Source organism: Suillus fuscotomentosus (genome assembly GCF_016647785.1).
Source record: "Suillus fuscotomentosus strain FC203 chromosome Unknown F5891scaffold_60, whole genome shotgun sequence".
NCBI lineage: Eukaryota > Fungi > Basidiomycota > Agaricomycetes > Boletales > Suillaceae > Suillus > Suillus fuscotomentosus.
The window spans coordinates 1-20,838 of NW_024539572.1; the positions used below are offsets into that span (position 1 = coordinate 1).

Below are 20,838 nucleotides of genomic sequence, written 5' to 3' on the forward strand. Positions count from 1 at the left end.
TCATCCGGGCCTTCAGCCACCGAATTCTTCCATCGGTTTGGGTATGACATTATTCCATACCTGCCTCCTAAAACGAAATATGGAAGCAAAAAAGTACGGAGTGTAGTTGCTGCAGTCCAGGGCAGTCGAAAAATCAACATTGTTTTATCTTGCGATGGTCGCCCTATTCTTCCCATATTTCAGTTCCACAGTTCGGTTGTTATGAACTACTTCACACCGACAACTATTTTCTCTGCCTATCCTGCTCTCACCTTGCAATTCAAAGGCCTCATCAATCCTATGGCATGTACGCGTCATCACATGCTTCCTCCACGTACAATGCGTGCGTTGATTAAATATGCCAATCGCGGCTTTGAATTCGCATCCTCTGGGCTCGCATGGACATGCACGGAGAATTACACATGCGCTCAGACATTTGAATGTCCCCTTCGTGCTCGCACTTCATTTGATAGCGCATGTCTCAATGTTTCCTTTTCTTCTCCTATATCTTCTTCTGATCTTATGCCATGTGGAGTGAAAGAGATGTATGGATGGCTGTTAGGAGGTTTTCATTGTCGTGAACAAGATCGCGAATTCTCTCCTTATGTATTTTATACTCCTTTGAGTCGTTGATTTTCATAATTCGAAATCAGTTTCATTTGGTACTATTTTTGTTTAAATATCCATGTAGTTATGAGTCCGTTGGTATATCAATTATTTGTGACACGATGTCCCACATCTGTGCTGAACCCAGTGTTTTTCTCGTGCAACAAGCAGCATTTGATCTGCTTTATGACGCCTTTGCTCACGATGAGTGGAGGTGAGTTATGTCTCAACAATGACATTGCATCATATATTTCTAAGTTTTTTAGACACCTCACTTTGCGCATGATTCGAACCAGACTCGAAAATCGTCTACGTCTTCCTCGCAATACTCTCTCACGGAAGATATATAAATTGCATATCAAGTCCATTGTTATCGATTTTTTGGTAAGACAGAAATCTCATTCGTCTGATATGATCGTTCATATTGAAAATAATCCCAGCACCAAAATGTTATGGAAATTCCTCTGTAGGCGAGATAGGTTGCCAGTAACATTAATTATACAAGTTATCATGAGTAGGTGGCGAAAGGACAATGTCAAGCTCTTCAGAGTCTGATGCCATATTCTTTAAGTAGCGAAGATGCAGTCGAGTCAGTCCGAAGTCTGTTTGAACTTTAGAAGTCGAGAGTGAAATACTCTTCAAATCCTGAATCACGGTGTAGTGACGGACACAACAGCTCGCTGGCGACCTTGTAAACTGAATTTCTAGCTTCAACTAGACATTGAGTTAATTGTGCAGATCTTGAATGTACAAGCCATACAAGCCAACAGTAGCGGAACGAGATTTGCCCTTACTAGTGGTGGCATACATCCTGGAGTGAAGCACCTTCTGAAAGAAGGGATGTTTGCGCGGTGTCATAGAGTGGTCACACAAATCTTATCCAGAGTCAAACACTTGAACCGTCGTCCGACTCGAATGTGCGTCTGATGTCGCCTGAGGCTCTACCCAAACTAACGATGAGACAGTCATCCACAAACCCCGATCCATTCGAGGTTGTCTCAGCGGTTGTCGATAGCTGCAGGCCAAACACGCCATTGAAGCTATACACCCTCTGGATCGGTGACCATGTCGCATCGGCCGCGTGCGAGCGCCTCGCTCGCTCGAGCGGAGGTGAATGTTAGATTGGAGGATTAGAAAGTGTGCAAAGCTTCTGACCGCTGGTCGGACGGGCGTAATCGAGAGTGTCATGGTTGATTGGTGTGGTTCGGGCCACCAGGGCATTGAAGCTATACACCCTCTGGATCGGTGACCATGTCGCATGTTTTCGGATGGGCGTAATCGAGAGTGTCGTGGTTGATTGGCGTGGTTCGGGCCACCGGGGCATTGAAGCTATACACCCTATGGATCGGTAACCATGTCGCATGTTTTCGGATGGGCATACTTTGTCTCCAGGTACCAGTCACAGTAGTTAATCAACCGTTCGAGGATAAAACTCCACTCCTTCATACTTTGGCTGCACAAGAACTCATTAAGCACCTGGAAGAGGGTAGAATACCACTTTTAAGGCCTGTGGCGCCTACCATGAATGAGGAAGTTCGAGAGATGGCAATTGTCCAATTAGGACTCGAGTACCAGCTTGCGAGCCAGTACACATCCTTTGTTACCATAGAGCCCCGGCGTGAGATGGAAAGGAGGAGGCTACACTGGACGGCGTCAGTAGAAGGCTCTCCGCGGCAGCATTATAATGCATTCCCACCTAGCATCACGAATGACGCTCCTGAAGATTATGTTTCCACCTCTTCCAAACCGGGCAAAGTTAGCTCAGCTCCTGCAATCAATGATGCGGTAACTCACTCTCGCTTGTGAAGGTAACTGATAACGGGCAATGCGTCATCTGGAGCGAAGGCTTGAACGGTGACAACATCACCCATGCGATATCTCCACAAGCCATTGCGAGTCATCAAAATGGGCCCGTAACGCCCTCCAGCTACGAGTTCATGCTACGTCTGGGATGAGTATAGACAATGGTGAGACGTGGTGAGTGGTTCTTACAACGGACAGTACATGCTCTGAGGGTTCATTGGAATGCACATCCAGAAATTCGGTGACCACATCCACCAACACGACAGAAGATCCGAGGACATGAGTAATCTAGTATCAATAATTGTTAGTTGAGTAGTAAACATTCAACACTAGAACTTGCCTTGAGAACGGAGGCAGTCAGGCCACACGCGAACTGCCCAACCCTGGATGCCAGGAGGTCTGCGTCCCAGTTCATTGCCATTCGCAGTTAACGGATGCACAACGAGCAGACTGTCGCCTGCTTGGATTGACCATCTTCGCAATCTATTGTTAAGATTTGCAAATACTTCAGAAAAGACGTTGATAAGGTGGTTCCCTCTGACGCGGGAAGCGCCAAATAAAGAGAGTGTTGGAGCAGGTGCAAGGGAAGCAGATACTTTGGAAATGTCTTCACTAATTTGCCAGATGTCATGCTAGACATGGCGAGGAAGTAGGGAAGTCCTGGAGCGAACATAATCCGTCGAATCATTCTGCGCGAGCCAGTCCGGTCAGATGACGAGAAGGATGATAAGGGAAGGAGATAGTTACATGATTCTCACAGCAGAGGTTGACGAGTTTAGTTGGAGAGGCAGCGAAGTACGTGAATTAAAGAAAAAAGGAACAACGAAATCAATAATAATTTACAATACAGAATTCGGCGGGATCATAGAGAACGCACGGAGACCTCCAGCCATAGCAGAGCTCTCACCCGCCAAAGTGAAATGAAATGGACACGAAATGAAGGAAAAAGCAAAAAAAAAAAAAGATATGTGTAGTACAGACTTCTACGGGATCACAGAGAACGCACGGAGACCTCCAGCCATAGCAGGACTCTCCCCCGCAGAAGTGAAATCAAATGAAAACTGAGTTACCATCACCGGTAGATGTCTGACAGGCATTTGGCTACCATGGCATCAGATACGGTAATTTTGCCCTCACCGGCAGAATTTTTGAGCAAGGATGATATTGAAGTAAAAGGGTGGAATATATTCCCTAGTTGAGGGATGCGGATAATACTAGGACTTCCCAACCAGGTTGAACCGTTCTACACCGAGTTGAAAAAAGAAAGACCGAGACTCAAGCTCAAGATCAACGACTGGCACGTGACCCATATATCACATGATGTATGGGATTATAGCGCGCGAATGACCTTATCCGTGGCGGTACGTACTTATATAAGCTAGTACGCAGCGATAGCACAGCAGAATAGATATTATTTTCAGCAGAATATAAAGGCGTGCGAAAGGAGTACGGTAGCGGGCTTTGCCACGCATGTGGCCTTATTCGACTTATATCCGTGGGATGTATCGCACTGCCACATCCTGGGATAACTATTGCAATTGGATATTGCGTTGTGAGCATCAAACATTTTATTCAGGTTACGAAGAAATGAAAATGACAACGATGATCTTTTTAGCACAACAGTTTCCTTCGTTCTCCAGAGCTCCAACCCCCAACCTAAGTTACCTACTAATACTTTCAACCTTCTTCATGTGCTATTCTCCTAGTGCTTGCACGACATTCGCTGAATGCGCCGGGTCGCACGACGCATGATGCCCTCGCTTCAGCCTTCACGCCCCGCTCCCGATATCAGGGCACAGGTCCCACGCACATCAACTCCAATTTGTACTCCATCATCTTTCCCCGTCACGAGCATTCATACAGAGTAACATTTTTTTCTAGCTAGCCACTACAACTCACAGTCCAGCAGACATAGGCGGTATCTCCTCATTTGATCGAAATCATGACAGTGGATACTCGAAGAATCGCAAGAATAAATGTACGCTATCGGAGGCATCGTCTCATCCGCTTGACGATAGCAACTACAGCATGGTCATTGGTACCCCACTGAAATTACCGTTCGCTTTCCAACCTTCATTTCCACGTCAGTATTTGGTCGTAGCCGCTCGTCACGTACCCATCCTATTCATCGCCCATGCTCTATGCGTGTGCAGCCCTTAGCTCGCAAGGCGACGAATGTCTGCATTCTGCCTGACCTGGTTCCTCAGTAGATACATTCTTTCGGGCGTGGCTTGCTCACCTATGCAGATGGAGAAGAATGAAGTCAAGGTGGCTGCTCGACGGAGGCCTGCAATTTGCGACAAATTGTGCGAGGCACAACTTGATTGATTGTCGCCCTCGCCAAAGATGGTGCCTATTGGTTTCGTGTCTAGGTTACGATGCTTGCACTGATGCACATTTAGTTTCAGCACACTGTACGCATTTGAATTCTCACCATCTAGCCAATATCCACCTATATTCAGATGTGCGTTGATTGAATATATTTCTCGAGACAGATCGCGGGGCAGACGGTATGCGCCGGCAATGAGATATCAACAACCGCCATACAGAGTGAATTGTGAGGTCTAAGGGACCGGGAACTTGAACAGGGGCTGTTATACATCTTCCGTTGTAGTCAGTCAACAACTGTCAGACTTTGACTTATCTTGAATCCTAGCACCGCAGTGTCTTCTCCGAGTCGGTTGAAATGTTCGCTATGCTCCAGGTTGATACACCATCTGAGCAGCCCATTGTGGCACTTGTTCGTGGTCATACGAAGGCAAAATATGAGCGACCCGGTGAAGGTATGAAGAGGATAGAGATCGAGAGCTGCATGATTGGTCATGCTGAACACAAGTGGTTGTTAGTCTCGACTCTCCCGTGGTCTGACTAATCGAACGAAGACAGTCGCTTTGTATCCTTCTGTATCACTAGGGGAAGTTGTGGAAATCGTACATGCTCATTATAGTATGTGCATATCGTTTTGGGCTCGGCAGTATACTAGTTGCAAATTAGCAAGGGTAGCTGCTAGCGGGAAATAGATATAACAAATTGCCCATTCTCTCCAGCTGGTGCTATAGATAAATATATGTGCGTTTACCAGAATATTCCAGTCTCGAATGTATCTCCTGTACCCGCATCTGAGATATCAAAGTAGTTCCGAAGAACACAACGAAATAATAAAACGAAAATGGTGAGCAAAAGTCGAAACATGCTGAACGAAGTGTGTTTCCCATAAGTAAACTAAAATGGTATCGCCCATTAAGCTTTTAAGCCTTGCTGTAGCTTAAACACTACAGAGGATATGGCACTGTGTTAGTTATCAGTGCCTAGAGCTGCAACCAACGATGGTAAGCCATCGTTCCGCAGATTAAATAAATGTCACCACTTACGTTCATATGTGAATGAGATAGTATACAACGCGTTCATGCAATGACACAGTAACAACCCCCAGAGCTTGATTGTGACTCCTCCTCCACTGGTGTCGACGATGCATTACTACTCTTATCGTCGACCTTGGAAACGGACAACATGGCGAGGATATTTGAGAATGAGTCCATTGCACTTTGGGAATGACGAGGGTGACTTTATGAGTAGAAGGTGTTGTATGAGAGATGGTAGCCGAATGAACTGCTGATGGACGAGAGGTAAAAGTTGGTTAAGCTCATAGAAGTCGCAGTTTCTGAAGACTTATATATCCTTCTACCATGACTCGACGGGGGCAGAGAACTCTACAAAATCCCGCATATCCCTGCCTAATTGTCACCAAAATATAACTTTCAGACCGAGACTTACCAGTCACAGAAACCAAGTCTGCCGCGCCCAGAGATGCATTGACACGTAAACAATAAAAAAGCTAGCAATAGCGGATACATGTGGGACTACATTAGGTGAGCCACGACCTTTCCGATAGGTAGGACCGGGATGGGCTTGACAATAAGGTCATCCTGATTAGGCAACCACAGTATTCGTTGCAAAGGTCCAACAGGGAACCCAATTGGCTCCAGGCTGGGTGATGACGAATATTTTTCCAGGGTACATTTCATCAGCTCGCGATATTGACCCGGTCCAGCTGCCCAGCACAAGCCCAACGGAGAAGGGAACTGAAAGGTAAGAATGTCAATATGCTGCACAATAGATCGTTCAGTTGTCTATCTGCTTGATGGGGCCCGGTATCCAACGGCCCGAACAGTGCATCATGTTGCCATTTGAATAATATCATTGCCAAGCAATTCAGGCAACTGACGAGAAGAGAGTACTTACATTTGGACCGTGATATAAAGGCTGGTCTTGATGGAAAAGTTGGCATGTATTGCCATGGTGGGTGAGGTGTGGGCGCCTGAGCAGTAGGCTATGGGACTTGTGTGAGAATTGGGGTGAGTATCGGGGAAGCCGAAAAACCCGAAAACGTTGAGAGTTTCCAGCTGTGGCTTTTAGCTTCCTTGATTTATTTATGCCCCAACAAGATGCACTTGCGGAATGAGACTGCATACTACATAGTGGGCCCTGGTGAATCATATGATAATGGTTTTCCTGGTCATGATAATGTATTTGTGTTTGTTTGACAACACCCGTATGCAAATTCAATTCCTTTTTAATACTTGTTAACGTCTTCCTCCGCAACATCAACATTTGTGATAGTCTCGAGGGGTCTGACTTTATTTGTTTCTACTCAGCCAGATAATCCCTGGTGGTAGGAAAGTCCATTCGTCAAAATGTGATTCGTTACCAGCTCAGTTCCGGAACCATGAATCGTACGATGCTGTATACTAGTAGTTGTTTTGTGTTGGTATGGCGTTCCATGATTGTAATGGTCACTGACTTGCAGGTTTCCGCTTTTCATGGCATTACCATCTCACCCGGTGGCACATGTCTTCCGGGACCCTGTATCATACCGGTACCGTTGAGTGTTTAGGTGAGTTGCTTTAGGCTGAATGATTAAATTCTGCGACCGCATCGGCTTCACGTCTGATTACAAAACTAGGTATGTTTAGAGTTGCATCATACACGTTATCTTCCTCTGATTAGGATCTAGTTAAAATCTCGTTTCTGCAGTGAGTTTCCCGGTTCTGCCCTCTACATTGTAGGTGGCGTCGGGATAATTATGGGCATAGTTTCAACTTTTTTTTTTGAAAACGAAAGCGTGGTTTGTGACTGTTTATGATATTCTACCCAATGGTTCAGTGGATTACCGTGATCTACTTCGATTGATAAGCAGCCCCGAGATACTAGAAGGCAGAAGAATATTAAATGATGCCGGCCCAACGTTCCCAACGTTCCCAACGTTTTTACGTTGTGCGCCACTGGATCACATCGCCGGTCCCTCTGCCGGCGATCCGATAGACACCAACATAGGTGGAGTGTTCACCACATTCATCTAATGTGTATGTGTAAGTCAACTTGAAGTAGGCCGATTCTGACTTTGACAGGTATATAAGTTCTGCTGGAAGCTCTGGACTGGACCAGCGATAATTTGTCCCTCTTTCAACTTTTGCACTCATCAGAAACTATATTTCAAAGGCTATGGAGGCTCGCCCAAAGACGATATACCTCCCAGACACTATGATTCACTGGCCCTGGCTTCGTACCGTCAATTCCCATCTACAAGATGTGAAAGCTAAAGTTGATGCTTCATTCCGTGATTTCAAGGCCCTGAGTCCTGAGTCACAAGAAGCATTCAACAAATGTGATTTTGGTGCGACCTGTGTCACAAGCCCTCAATTTTGACGATGATTAACACATTTTTCTTATAGCCCTCCTAACGGGACTGGCTTATTCCAACGCACCAAGAGGTTCGTACTCTGGCAATTGACGCACCACAAAACCCTGATTCCGTTCCTGAATAGAATCCGTTCAAATCGGCTGTGATTTGATGAATTTTCTCTTCCTTGTGGAGGAGTACACCGACTGCGAAAATGAGGCAGTCACGAAGGAAAGGGTGGACATCGTGCTCGATGCTCTACACAATCCTCCTAAGATACGACCAGAAGGCGAATGCATTCTCAGCGAGGTCGCGCGATTGTAAGTGCTTCCAACTTCCTTGGGGGTTATCTGACGCCCCAGGGACTTTTGGGTAGATTTTGGGTCCATGCAATCCAATTCGCAAGCCTGCCTTCTCAACGTCACTTCCTTGAAACCTTCGATGAATATATTCATGGAGTAGTTGTCGAGGCTCTTGACCGTGAACAAGGCTGTAAGCGCGGTATTGATGACTACCTGAAGCTCCGACAGAAAACTGTGGGCGTAAAACCCTGTTTCCTAATCTATGAAATGGGAATGGACTTCCCTGATGAAGTGTTCTACCATCCCGTCATCACGGATCTTGCTGATTGTATCACAGAGTTGACAATCATTGACAATGTAAAGTGGTATTGAGGATGTCGTAGTTTGCGGTCTGCTGATATTCTTCACAGGACATGATGTCGTACAACAAGGAGCAAGCGGCTGGGAACGAATTTCATAATTTGATTAGTATTGTCATGTCGGAATTGGATTTCGACATAGGCAGTGCGATGGCTTGGGCAGCACATTATCACGCTGAAGTTCAGAAACGATTTATTGACGGTCTTGCGAAGGTTCCATCGTGGGGGCCTTCTGTCGACGTCCTGGTCAAGGAGTACCTTGACGGAATAGCAAACTGGGCTCGAGCAAACCATTCTTGGAGCTACGAGAGTCAAAGGTAACAAGACTTTCTCGTTGGTATGAACCATCACTCAATCCGATTGGAATTGCAGGTACTTTTCCACCAAGGGTCTGGAAATACAACAGACTAGGCGTATCCCGTTATTGCCAAAGGCCAATGCCCCACGCACACATCTATTCCTATCTGCAGTTCCTTCTACATGATATAGTCCTAGCTTTTCCTGCACTTCGCTTACTTCGTTGTGATGTGCAGTACAATGTGCTCTCGCAGGTGTTAATTCAATCTTCTCATTGTCTACCTTACAGTTGATTAGAACTATGTAAGTTGAAGTTACAACTACGCTGTTCCCATTTGTATGATGCCTCAACATTGACCAGGTTTTGCGATCACCAAATGTTAGCAAAAGACACGTCTCGAGGCTGTCTGATTGATATTGTCATCTACCTGAAACATCACAGGGCGTCAATAATTTCCTTCAGTTGTAATTCATCTAATATCGCAAATCCTTCCTGTGGCGTGACCTGTGGCGAAATTGGAATATTTGAGAGAGAACGCAGGGAGACACATGCCTGTGCCGACTAAACGTTGTGATGGTCTTGTAGTTTACTGATGTAGTTTCTCCTCCATGACTTGCTTGAGAACCCGCAGCGCCAGCTTTGTGCCTCAAGCAACGTCATTTGCTGTTCAATCATGTGTTAAATACTAAAAAAAAACGTTGAAGAAGTGAGCATTATACCTGATGCTACTTAACTTTAGACCTATTTTTCTGTCTCTCAACAACACAAAGTCCTACACTATAACGTCTGCATCAATCGATGTAGAGTTTGAGAGTAAGTCCATTCGATGTTGCCCATACTAGCTCCTTCAAGTCAGTGACACACAATAATCAGGTTGCTGAAATACAGTCAACTCTACCGCCCTCGAATCCAACTTTCCCCAACAAAAGTGCAAATCAGCAGTCTCGTCGAACTTGGAAAACACTCACACCTTCCTGAAGATCGTTTCAACCCTTCACTTGATAAATATTTCTGGATGGGAGGTGTCGCGTACATCTATGAGACTGTCGTCCTCGAAGGTCTAGCCGTTGAACGCTGCTTTCAGCTAAGGACAAATGGCGCGCCTCCTCGGTTCCTAGATGTCGATGGAGAGGTGTTTGGTATCTGTGTGCGATGATGTTGAGGATGACATCCCTTCGGAGCAACAGGTGGATTACTTGATGAATCTTCTGGGTAGACTGCCGCAGTTGCGAGTCAATATCTATCCGCGTGATGATTGGGAGTGAGCATAGAGATATTTTGATATCGAGCCTCTGCCATCGAATACTTGATCTGCACATCACATAACTACCATACTGTTAAGTTGCTAACGTAGGCTCACCTGTCAGTACTGTCGCCAGATGGCTGCGATGTCAGTGTATACGTAGTACAAGATTGGAATGTCGCCGCGGCGAACTTGTCAAAGTTTCGAAACACACATATTGTGTCACAGTGTGCACCGTACTGAGTACGGCAAGTCAAAGTTTCTTTAAATGGGCTCACCCATGACAGTACTAGTGTCGGTTGAAGGTTCACCATACCCACGTCTCTCGTGTTATCGTAGCAAGTCGCCTGATCTTCGAGGTTCGCACGATGGTCAAATTCTTGAGAACGTATCTGTCAAAGTCGTACGGTGTCTGTGCAGACTGTAGTCACTGTACTGCATCAAGCACGTCCTGGACTCAACCTGAAACTATGAATTCGCAATTATCTGAGAGCGGATGCATGATAGCAGGTGAGAATCTCAATTATGCTGCTCCGTTCTGGCGTTACTAAGTAAGTGGTCCAAAATTAAGTCTTGCATGAGACTTGAGACGTCTGTTGTGACACTGGCCCCACCCATGTAACTAGACTCGTGACCAGTTCGTCTATGAGGCACATTGTTGATAGACGGTTGCGGTATAACGCGGACCGCCAGTCTTATCAGGAGCCATTATAAGCTATTGGCTCCAATCACTATGAGGTTCCTTTCCTTTCAACTCAGCCTTCTCATCACCAGCCTCATCACAAAGAAAAAAGCGATTAACTGATGGCAACTGTCGCGAACTCCATAGCTCACCCAACTTTGATTTCGGTACGCAACTACGTCCTGTTCACCGGCGAAAGTTGACAACTGATCACTGCACCCCTAGGCTGATCCTTTTGTGTAGGTTTTTAGGTTGATGCTATCCACATCTTTATCTCACAATGTCGATTAATTGCAAGTCCTGCAAGAGAACAGAAGGTTTGTTCCACGTTTCGCCCTAGTTACAACATTTATTAACACTTTTCAGAACCTGCACAACTGCTGGCAGTGAGTTAGTACACTATTCGTTCCACAATCGATCCCATGACCCTGTTCGCAGTCCAGATATCCCTGCCGTTGCCACAGTGAAGCCCGGACAGGTATGTCACGATGCCCTTGGATGTATATATACACCTGTCTTATGTTCGATCATTTGCACAGGTGTTCAACGTCGAATGTGTTGACTGGACAGGAGCACAAATCGGTAACAACGACAGTACGTATATGGGCTCTCGCCATCATAGGGATCTACTTTAAGGCGACTATTTCCGATAGCGAGCGATGATATCAGAGACGTGGACCTGACCAGCGTTCATAATTTGTCCGGTCCAATCGCTGTGGAGGGCGCCGAGCCTGGAGACTGTCTCGTAGTTGATATTCTTGATGGTATGGGCCAGCGTCATTAAGGTTACCAGAATCCAGTAGCAAGCGGAAGATCCGTTGAATTCGGGACTCGATGTTGTCAAGGACATCTAATGCCCTCATGGTTCGCCGATCGCGTTCCTTCTTGGATACTTTCTCGCCAGCACCCTTGCGGGTTGACTTCAATGGTGGTGACAATGTTAACCGCCCGAGTTCATCCGCCAGAACACAGACATGGGATGGAGCGATGCTGCTGCCAGCGGTGGTGCATGCGGAAAGATTAGAGGTGACGGCCGCGGGCTCAGCATGTTCAGCCTTTACACGCTGGACATGAGCAGCGATTAAGTGTTCTGCCATCAACACTCCTTTTGGTGCGCCTGATTCGTCGCATCCGCCCCTGGTAATACACTCCTGACACATGCATCGTTTGAGCGATGGACGGGACGCAGGCATCAGGTGAATGATGACAGTATGTACCGTCGTCTATGGGTGATGGTTAAGTCTAGAAGAGTAAAGACCGGGATGACCATTTAAATACGATAAAAGAACAAGGACAAAGTGGGGGCGACTCACAACAACGTAAAATTTACAAGGAAAGCAAGGCGACAAAGTACAACGTGCCTACTTACATGGGCGCCGATAACGATAAACGAATGTGGATGAACGTTCTGAGTATTTGCCAGAAGGAGCGTAGCCACGCGGGAACGGAAATGGAATAAAGGTCCGGTGGAGGCAGGCGACGAAAGGATGGCATGACAGTACATACCGTCATGCCAAATATTATCGATGATAGATGAGGCCCCAGCAGTCGAAGTCAGCTCCTCATAGAAATGGAAGAAACAGAGGCAAGCGACAACACGACAGTACATACCATCGTGCCAGGACAATAAAGGATGACTACTACGCTGAGAGCAGTAAACTGCACTCACGTGACTAAAGCCTAACTTATGCAATCAACAAGCCTCAACACAACCACCAAGTCCTTTTCGACTGATCAACTCTGAATGCTCGGTGGTATGTACTGCCGAGTCTGAGTCGAGTCCAAGTCTTCCTCCCACTACCCAGCGGTCTGTACTGCTGAGAAGTGTCGGGTTATTGTCCTCGCCTGACCATTTTCAGCTCAGCTAAAACCCTGTGGTCGACGCAGTTACCGGGCGACGACAAGCAGTCCTTCAAGCACATCAGTTTCTGGCAGTCAGTTGCCTGCTCGCAACATATTTATATTCAGCTCCCAATTGTTTTGCGGGTTTTTGTTTACCTAGGTTCTTGATCTTTTGTTTTAGCAACTCCTGTATTACTACTTGTAGCACTATGTGCTCATCTTTTTGTAGTCACTTTGAATCTGATAATCCGACCTCTCCTAATATGATTCTACCCTTGACCTTCGACGTACTTTCCTTACTTTCCACATCACTCCCGGCGTGAACCGCCGTATGTACCGTCGCATGTCCTTTCATTGCCTACCTCCAAGTTTGATGGTCTCATCTCTCACACGATGGTATGTACCATCGTGTCATCGAGTCATCCTTTTGTTACCTGACACATTGATTATTGATTTACATCCTTTGGAGCATACATACAATACATACACTACACTACCGCAACCTGCATCCATTTGAATCTTTTGTCTGAGATTGATAACTTCTCGACCTGACGTTTGCTGAGGCCCATGAGCCATTCTTCGCTATACAAGGCTTTTGGCAATTCCTCAGCTGGTACCCTGGAGGTCTTCGGATTCCCGGCTGCGCGTATCCTTTTCATTGGCTTTGAGCCTTGGGGGGCGAATATATCATCATCCGCAAGCCTCTGGTGATCGACGATATCCAATTTGCGTTCTACCGCACGACGCCATACCATGTTCTTGACCCGAAGGACTGTTTCAATATCATTCTCCAAATCGCTCTCTTCCGAACTCATACCACATTCTCCCAACGTCTTCACTAGTTGCTGAAGCCACTGCCACGCTGGGAGGTCCTCTTCTTTATCATCGGTCTTCTGCTTAACGAGATGGTCAAGAACTGTTGCTCTACGGAGATATTTCTGAGAAAGTATCAGTGCTAGAACCGTCTGGATATTGCGAGCATATGTTTCTGCGACGTGTCGTTTGACGAGTCACCTTCAATAATTCGTCCTTCTTCACGATTAACCTCTCCTCTACCTCCGCGGGAGTTTCCAGCACACCCTTTGCCGTGACCTTAGGCTGGGCACACGTCCAGACCATACGCAGTCACTTGTAGCGATCTTGAAGAATTTTCCTGAAATACGCCTCTGACCTGGCGAATGGCCACCTCTCTTCATTGCCCCTTCTCCATAATTCTCCAAGTAGCAGATTGATGATTCTACTATTCCAGGGGGTTTTGGACCTGTTCTTGGTATCGAACGCGAGGTTTTTCAGATCAGGACCTGGGCCATCTTCATATTCATATGAATACACATCTTCATGACGAGCTGCCTCATGGGCTATGAAATCAGCATCTTGAGAAATGTTGAACATATCTTTGAAGAGACGCCGCACTTCTCCCTACTTCGCCGTAAGTGTGGGAGCTTCTATATGATGTTGGGCTTACCAGCAGGAAGTCTCTTTCGTAGTTTGATTCACTTGCCTTTTCACGCTGTACTTCTTCCTCCTCTGTCTTTCTCCTCTGGGGACTGCACTTTTTGAGACCCGAAAATTCTTTGTCGACGAGAACGCGTCTCAGTGCAGCCTCCACACCTCTTGTGATTGCATCCTCCATGCTGAGGCTGGCACGAGGCAATGGATTGTGCTGCTCAGGTGGTGGTACATCTTCTTCGGATGATTCACGAGGGACTTCCTCGGTGTTCACCTACTGTCGTCAAATCTTGTATCACAGCCAACAGCATCAGACCCTTACCTCTGCTACTATTGATACAAGGCGAGTCCTGCGTGATACTCCACGAGTTCTCTTTATCCTTCTAATCGCATCAAGGCATGGGGTACCTAACGACGGTTTTGCGGATGGTGCGGATGACTGCCCTGTGTCTCTCTGCAGAGGGGGGTCATTATCAATTTCTATATCATCGTCCTGTACCCTGTGACGCCTGGCAAATCGTTGTTCCATCCTGGCCAGCTCACTCTTTTTTCCGCCTGGAGTGCATTCAAGCAGATTTCAGCATATTGCCTGTGAGTTTATGAAACAACATTCTCACCTTCAACTTCTCAATTTCATGCTGTAGTCTCCTTTCCATCTCCGTGAAGATGGCACTCGATTGTTCTCGACACTACCTTGATCGTCATGAACCATTTTCTTGTTAAGTTGTTTAGCTCACCTCTTCTTCTTTCCTTTTCCTTAATTCTTCCTCTCGCCTGGCCAGTTCTTCACCCAGCTCTGCTTCTCGCCGCCTCAATTCTTGTGTAAATCGCTCGTGAGTTTCCTCCAGGATTTTATGCATGCCAGCGTCTATTGCCTCGCGATTCGCCTGGCTGAGTGTTTCGCGACTTTCTCTGATATAATCTTCAAGTTGCTTCTGCTGTTGGGCGTGGTTCTCTTGCTGCTGAGCGTGGTTCTCCTGCCATGCCACGATGTCAACATGCATTGTCTGTCGAACGCTGCAAAGGAATTACCTCGAGTTCTTGGTGGACCTTTTCTAGTTGCTCTTCCCGCTCTCTTAGAGCTGCTTCCCACTGCTTTTTTATATCGTTTTGCTACGGCCACTGTCACATATTGGTAATTTGCAGTAAGATACTATGAACCATCTGCATTTCACGCCTCATAGTGTTGATCTGCTCCTCTTGACTGTATACGGTCTGGCGCAATGTCTCTGAGTAGTCGACTTCTTTAATGCGACGCTTGTCCGATGTCTGTATAGACTGAGCTAGTTATTAACTTCTCTGTACTAGTCGTACCTTATTGACGACCTGCTTTTTTTGTACATGCAGCCTTTCCCTCTTGTCGAGAACCGTCCTTGTGGCGGGCGGGCTTGTGACATCCTCTACAGTCTCTTCAAGGTCCATCTGGTCTATCTCCCCGCTTGATCTAATTGGAGGTACCGTATTGATGATCATATTGGAAGGCTGACTTGTATCGTCTTCCATGGCATCGTCAAATAAGCCTACATCATTGTATGTTTGAACATCTTCCGGAAGAAAGCGTGTTCGTACTGACATGGCAATAGGAATTGTGATTTAGGTTTGGACGTATATGTCTTTACTTTATATGCAGCCTTATCGCGCGCTTTTCGGTCATGAGTCGGGATTGAGATTGAACAAGGAATATATTAGGTTTGGCTTTGAATTAATTTGAGTTCAAAAAGTCACAAGTCAACACTTATTGTTTATTGTCGTAGTTAATATCCTGGTTAATCAAGACAATAGCTATTGTCGTGTGCGATGTGCTCGGTTCAAAGTCATGCTCGGTTCAAAGTCGTGTACGGTGGGTGTGTGGTTGGTGTGCTCGGTTCAAAGGGGGACTACTATAAAATCCAACTTTCATCGCCCACTTTCATCGCCCATTCCCTCACGTTATCCTTAGCGCTGGTCGCCTTGTCACTTATTTTTGTCATTCCTTTGCTGCAATGGTCAACACTCGCGGGTATATCTTCCCTACGTCATTTGTAAGTTACCTCACCTCACTCCTGATCCTCGCTGACAGCTGTATAAGACTCCAGAGCTCCATTTGCATTGTAGGCTGTATTCTGCGTCGGGGAGTAAACCTCGCCAGGTCACTATGTTGACGCTGTAGAAACAACAATACTGCTAGGAACAAAAGATGCTCCTAACTGTATCTAAAAATGTCGTAGGTCGAGTGTTGCCTAGTCTGCTATGCTTGAGGAGACAAGTGCGTTCGACCCTTAAGGGGAAGCAAGTGCAGCGAAGATCTAGAGGTACGCGCCGAAGCGAAGCACGAGAAAGCGCAGGTGCGGGAACGCGCGCGCGTATTAGCGCGAAGCGCGGGAAAGCGCGTGCGGAAATGGTAGAGAGACTAAGCTTAAGTGATAATATAATGCAATATAAGAGAAGAGTGCGAGATGTAAAGGAATAGAGTTCTATTGCGACTTTCTAGGTAGTAAGTACTAGGTAAAGTGAGAGGTGAAAGTTCAGTAAAGTAATAGTATGTACTGCTGGCGCTTATATAGCGCGCCTAAGCGCAGTCATGCGGAGCCGAAGCGCTACCGAGTAGGTATGTAAAAATATATATATGTGAGAGTCCATGATAAAAATAAAGATGGAATAATATGCAATGAGAGAAATAGAAATATACGCACTAGAGAACATGGTGGACAGTGGATGGATGCATCTGGATGGCTGGCGCTAAAGGGCGCGCAAGCGCGGGAAAGCGCGCGCGCGTATACATCGCGAAGCGCGGGAATGGTGCGCGCATGGCGCGCGTTGCGTGGGAAAGTTGCGCATCATATAGGAATCACTGTGGATAGTACACAGAGTGATGCTATGAGTTCGTGCTATGTTCTTCTTAGTGAAAACTACCATATCACACCATGAGAGGCATGATTCTCTACAACACGATGCTCCAATTGCTCGCACAAAGCCCAACGCTTTCCCGTTGTTGAGAGCCTCCTGAATTACGCTGCTGTGCAGCCTTACGTGCATAATTGTTTTGTTACCCTACATGAAGGGAGACACATTTACCAGTTTTGCATCTTCTTCAAGCGACACTGTCGTCTGGGAGTCAACCCCCTTCTTAGCAGCGTAGAACACATATTCTGAGGTGACGCAGTTGTGATGAGGGTTGGCGTTAGCAGTGGCTCTGTTGTGAATATGCGAGGCAGGGACAATGTGCTCGCTGACTTTATCATGCATCAGTGAGTTCAGTAGATGGTCATTCCTTGAGCCTCGTTGATCTGGTACCTGTCAGATTTACACGATACATTAAACATCATTTTCGAGCAAGGATCCCACGCACTCTCACGTTTGTGAAGCCACTAAGCACTCGGCTCAACCATCGGCTGGTTTCCAGGTTTCATGAGGCGGTAGTTTGATACTTGAAAGTGATTGTATAATGATTGTAGTAAATAATGAATGAGGTTCGCCCAGAGGGCGCTGTCATGAAGGATACGCAAACAACGAGGGACATTATAACAGTGACCACAGGATAACGCACACGACGGTACATACCATCGTAGATGGCTGGTCGACGATCAGTGGGCCTGTGGGGTCAGAGTAGCAAGGTTGAATTCGGTAAAAGGGAGGGAGGTAGCTATTAAGAGAAATGATTTACGACAGTACATACTGTCGTGTCAGGAATGACCCATCAACGGCTGAGTCGTAACTCGAGTTCAGGTCTTTCTACATGCATCCCTATGTCTATCACTCCGCTTAATTTTTGCTCAATGTGCCCTTATTCGAGACTAGGTCCCAACAAATATCATGCTGACATTTTCTATGGAGTAATTTACGATATTGATATAGGGGACAGGATGAATCAAGTGGCCTGTAGATTAGCATTAGCCCTGACCTTCGCAATAATAATAGAGCTCACAGGCGATGTATGTGTCTTCCTCTTGCTCTTGCCCAAAGCCATCCCTGCTTCCTTCTGCCTAGCACGTCCCGACGTGTATTTCAGATGCATCATGATGATATCATTCACCGGCCAGCAACTACTGTAGTTGTCTAGGTCGGGGAAAGCATCAACAGCCTAATAGATCATGAGATTGTGGATGATCGCCATAGAAGGTGTACTGACTTTGTCGCACACATATCTCAGGAGCGCAGGGCTTTGGGAAGAGGCGCACTTTGTGGTATCGAGATGTTCCTCGACAAGGTGGTGCATAGATTTCTTGAGGCGTTGATTTAGTAAGCAGCTGACCGCAGTGAGAACATGTCACTAACCTTGAATTTCGTGTATGCCTTTGGACTCCAGTTTAAACTCTCCTGGAGTGTGTATCCTCCCCACCACGGACGACCAGGTTCGCCAGGGGGCTTGGGTATCTTTGAGTCTTCTGATAGACTCGTGGCCGAAGTAGATGAGCCACTGTCTGACACCGAATCAATGGAGTCGGAAGAATCGGAAGATACGGGTGACCGAGAAGAAAACCGCTCCAATGAGACTCTCTTCGGGTATGGCGAGAAACAACGATTGGTCTTGGATGATGGCGCCGCAAGTTTGATCTCAGGCGTGCCCTTGAGGGCAGGAATAGGTGGGACGATGGTGCTAGCTTTGGCAGGGAGAATCTCGTCGGAGATGAGTATAGTTGGGTGATGAGTACTTCCAAATAACTCAAGCTGGTCGGTAAGCATGGGAGGAAACGGTGGTGGAGCACCAGGCTCTTGGTCGTAGAAGGGAGAGACAGGTATCGTTGTGTTGCACATGACGGTGGCGATGTGAGCGGGTATGAACGAAGGTAACCTTCTAGCAAGATTTATGAGTATGGCACCACCTCGACTGCCATATTGGGTTAAAACAATAACCAATTATGGATCAACAAATATGTTGTCCAGGATGGCGATGACAAAAAAGATGAGAATAGAAAGTACAATGGATTTTAATAGACGACTGTAATATAAGATTGGCCCTAAGTTGCTCATGAAAAAACCAAACACAAAAGTCAGCAAAATGATCGCCATGGAATCATGAACAAAAGTTTACTAAAACAAATAGAGTCATTATACAAATAGGCTGCGAGTTAATGAGCTGGCAATTACAATTGATAAGATTATACGTGACAATGTCTCTCTTTGCCTGGTCACTCTTCACGAAATCAATGCAACACTTCCAACATCGAGCGTGCCTCTCTACCTATGGCGGTTCTATCCATGCGCTTGCAATTTCCAATGATGGCCAAGCTCTTGCATGCGGTGGTAACTCACATGTGTTCTAATTATGGCAGGGTGCTAACAAACAAGTAGGCACCGAGGGCGTTAAACTCTGGGATACCAGATCACGAAAAGAACTCACATGCTCTCCCCTTAACTGCGAGTCGCGGGGTACAGTCAGCTGTGCTGTCTGGATCACCACAAGACTAGGCATGGCGGAAACACTTTGTTATGGAACCGGTTTAGGTTACGTGGCATTCTTGTGGCGTAGCCCAATAGATGTAAGAGAATCCTAGTTCATCATTAGGCCTTCGCCTGACATCAACAGATGCATTTTCAGGAGATTTGCGTTAGGAGACTCGGATCGGGCTTTGAAATTACTTGCATGTCATGGGATCCGACGTCCTCCGATGCAGGTGCGCGGATAGCAATCGGAACGAGGGACAAAATAGTTCAGGTCCTTGTCCTCAACACAAATTCGCAACTGCAGGCTGTGTTTTCAGTGCAACTAGACAACACAGTACCTAAGTCTGTCGCATTTGCAGACGACCGAGGTGTCTATGCATTTGGACTGTACGATGGTAATTTCATCAAGTTGAATGGCGACGACGGCACGGTGGTGAAGGAGTATACCTGTAAATCAGTGATGTCAGTCCACAGCTCACGATCAATATACAAATCACTAACATTCTGTCAGCGGTCACGCAGCCGTCAATCAGAAGAGAGGCGTGTTCATGGTCGACAATGCAGCAGACGGTTTTACGCTGTACCGACTTGACGGCAACGAGGAGCCAGTTCGAACATTCATAACTGCTCCTCCGAGTGTGTCAGTACCCAAACAGGTGGCATTCAGAGCAGAAGGAAGATTGATTGTAGGAGGAAGCGACAATGGATCAGTGTATGTATTTGAAAGGAAGACAGGCAAGCTACTTGACACTCTTCGCCACTCCAATGGAGGCCTGGTGCAGACCATCGCTGTAGGTATTGAATTTTTGCCAAGGATAAGATATTGACAATCTTCTAAGACCTGAGATATTGATGGGCGCTGCACAGTCGCCACTGCATCACCAGCGCTAGGCCGCAGCAAAGCCACAATTAACTTATGGGTCCACGACTATAGCATAGGAAAGGCGACTCTTACCTCTAAAGATTCCTGGTCATTATTACATATGCTGAAGCGCATGTTTACGCTTCTGGTTCACTTAAGTGCCTTGGCGCTCATCGTCTCCTTTCTGATAACCAGCTACTCTGTGAGTCAATGGTTGGCTCGGCGACAATTGGCTTAACTGACATACCTGCAGGACACGGTGGTGACATGGTCAATAGACATCGCCCAGCGCATGAGACCAATGCACATGTTCATCTTTCCCGCTAGCAACCCTCCACAAAGTGCAGTATTTGAAGAAGCACCATATAT

General features: G+C 46.5%; 8 protein-coding genes across 8 annotated transcripts; 6 read left to right on the top strand and 2 right to left on the bottom strand.

The window, feature by feature from the left end:
* Positions 1 to 39: 39 nt before the first annotated feature.
* On the top strand, positions 40 to 366 carry F5891DRAFT_896691 (uncharacterized protein; the record flags this gene model as incomplete). The annotated part of the gene is made up of 1 exon (XM_041373377.1): positions 40 to 366. A coding segment is annotated over one exon (327 nt), but the record flags the coding sequence as incomplete, so codon positions are not given.
* Positions 367 to 1,971: 1,605 nt separating this feature from the next.
* F5891DRAFT_1250192 (uncharacterized protein) lies at positions 1,972 to 2,540 on the top strand (the record flags this gene model as incomplete). The annotated part of the gene is made up of 2 exons (XM_041369877.1): positions 1,972 to 2,340; positions 2,394 to 2,540. Coding segments are annotated over 2 exons (516 nt in total), but the record flags the coding sequence as incomplete, so codon positions are not given.
* Positions 2,541 to 4,563: 2,023 nt separating this feature from the next.
* F5891DRAFT_983794 (uncharacterized protein) lies at positions 4,564 to 5,524 on the top strand (the record flags this gene model as incomplete). The annotated part of the gene is made up of 7 exons (XM_041377363.1): positions 4,564 to 4,694; positions 4,791 to 4,852; positions 4,884 to 4,898; positions 4,958 to 5,001; positions 5,045 to 5,171; positions 5,302 to 5,334; positions 5,436 to 5,524. The coding sequence occupies 7 exons, from the start codon at positions 4,564 to 4,566 to the stop codon at positions 5,522 to 5,524; spliced, it is 501 nt and encodes a 166-aa protein (XP_041221508.1).
* Positions 5,525 to 7,890: 2,366 nt separating this feature from the next.
* F5891DRAFT_1130424 (terpenoid synthase) lies at positions 7,891 to 9,612 on the top strand (the record flags this gene model as incomplete). The annotated part of the gene is made up of 6 exons (XM_041364529.1): positions 7,891 to 8,062; positions 8,214 to 8,388; positions 8,445 to 8,727; positions 8,781 to 9,046; positions 9,102 to 9,198; positions 9,568 to 9,612. 6 exons carry the CDS (start codon positions 7,891 to 7,893, stop codon positions 9,610 to 9,612), a joined length of 1,038 nt encoding a protein of 345 aa, XP_041221509.1.
* A 1,462-nt stretch (positions 9,613 to 11,074) lies between these two features.
* On the top strand, positions 11,075 to 12,037 carry F5891DRAFT_983796 (Acetamidase/Formamidase family-domain-containing protein; the record flags this gene model as incomplete). Its single annotated transcript, XM_041377364.1, has 7 exons — positions 11,075 to 11,119; positions 11,204 to 11,269; positions 11,319 to 11,338; positions 11,391 to 11,430; positions 11,492 to 11,546; positions 11,606 to 11,716; positions 11,925 to 12,037. 7 exons carry the CDS (start codon positions 11,075 to 11,077, stop codon positions 12,035 to 12,037), a joined length of 450 nt encoding a protein of 149 aa, XP_041221510.1.
* Positions 12,038 to 13,282: 1,245 nt separating this feature from the next.
* Positions 13,283 to 15,818, bottom strand: F5891DRAFT_983797 (uncharacterized protein; the record flags this gene model as incomplete). Its single annotated transcript, XM_041377365.1, has 10 exons — positions 13,283 to 13,732; positions 13,809 to 13,892; positions 14,260 to 14,517; positions 14,566 to 14,697; positions 14,787 to 14,798; positions 14,861 to 14,932; positions 14,981 to 15,250; positions 15,276 to 15,356; positions 15,405 to 15,512; positions 15,558 to 15,818. The coding sequence occupies 10 exons, from the start codon at positions 15,816 to 15,818 to the stop codon at positions 13,283 to 13,285; spliced, it is 1,728 nt and encodes a 575-aa protein (XP_041221511.1).
* Positions 15,819 to 18,090: 2,272 nt separating this feature from the next.
* On the bottom strand, positions 18,091 to 18,977 carry F5891DRAFT_1193548 (uncharacterized protein; the record flags this gene model as incomplete). The annotated part of the gene is made up of 4 exons (XM_041367767.1): positions 18,091 to 18,099; positions 18,148 to 18,303; positions 18,352 to 18,444; positions 18,498 to 18,977. The coding sequence occupies 4 exons, from the start codon at positions 18,975 to 18,977 to the stop codon at positions 18,091 to 18,093; spliced, it is 738 nt and encodes a 245-aa protein (XP_041221512.1).
* Positions 18,978 to 19,513: 536 nt separating this feature from the next.
* F5891DRAFT_959331 (uncharacterized protein) lies at positions 19,514 to 20,434 on the top strand (the record flags this gene model as incomplete). Its single annotated transcript, XM_041375646.1, has 3 exons — positions 19,514 to 19,702; positions 19,750 to 20,069; positions 20,119 to 20,434. Coding segments are annotated over 3 exons (825 nt in total), but the record flags the coding sequence as incomplete, so codon positions are not given.
* Positions 20,435 to 20,838: the final 404 nt, after the last annotated feature.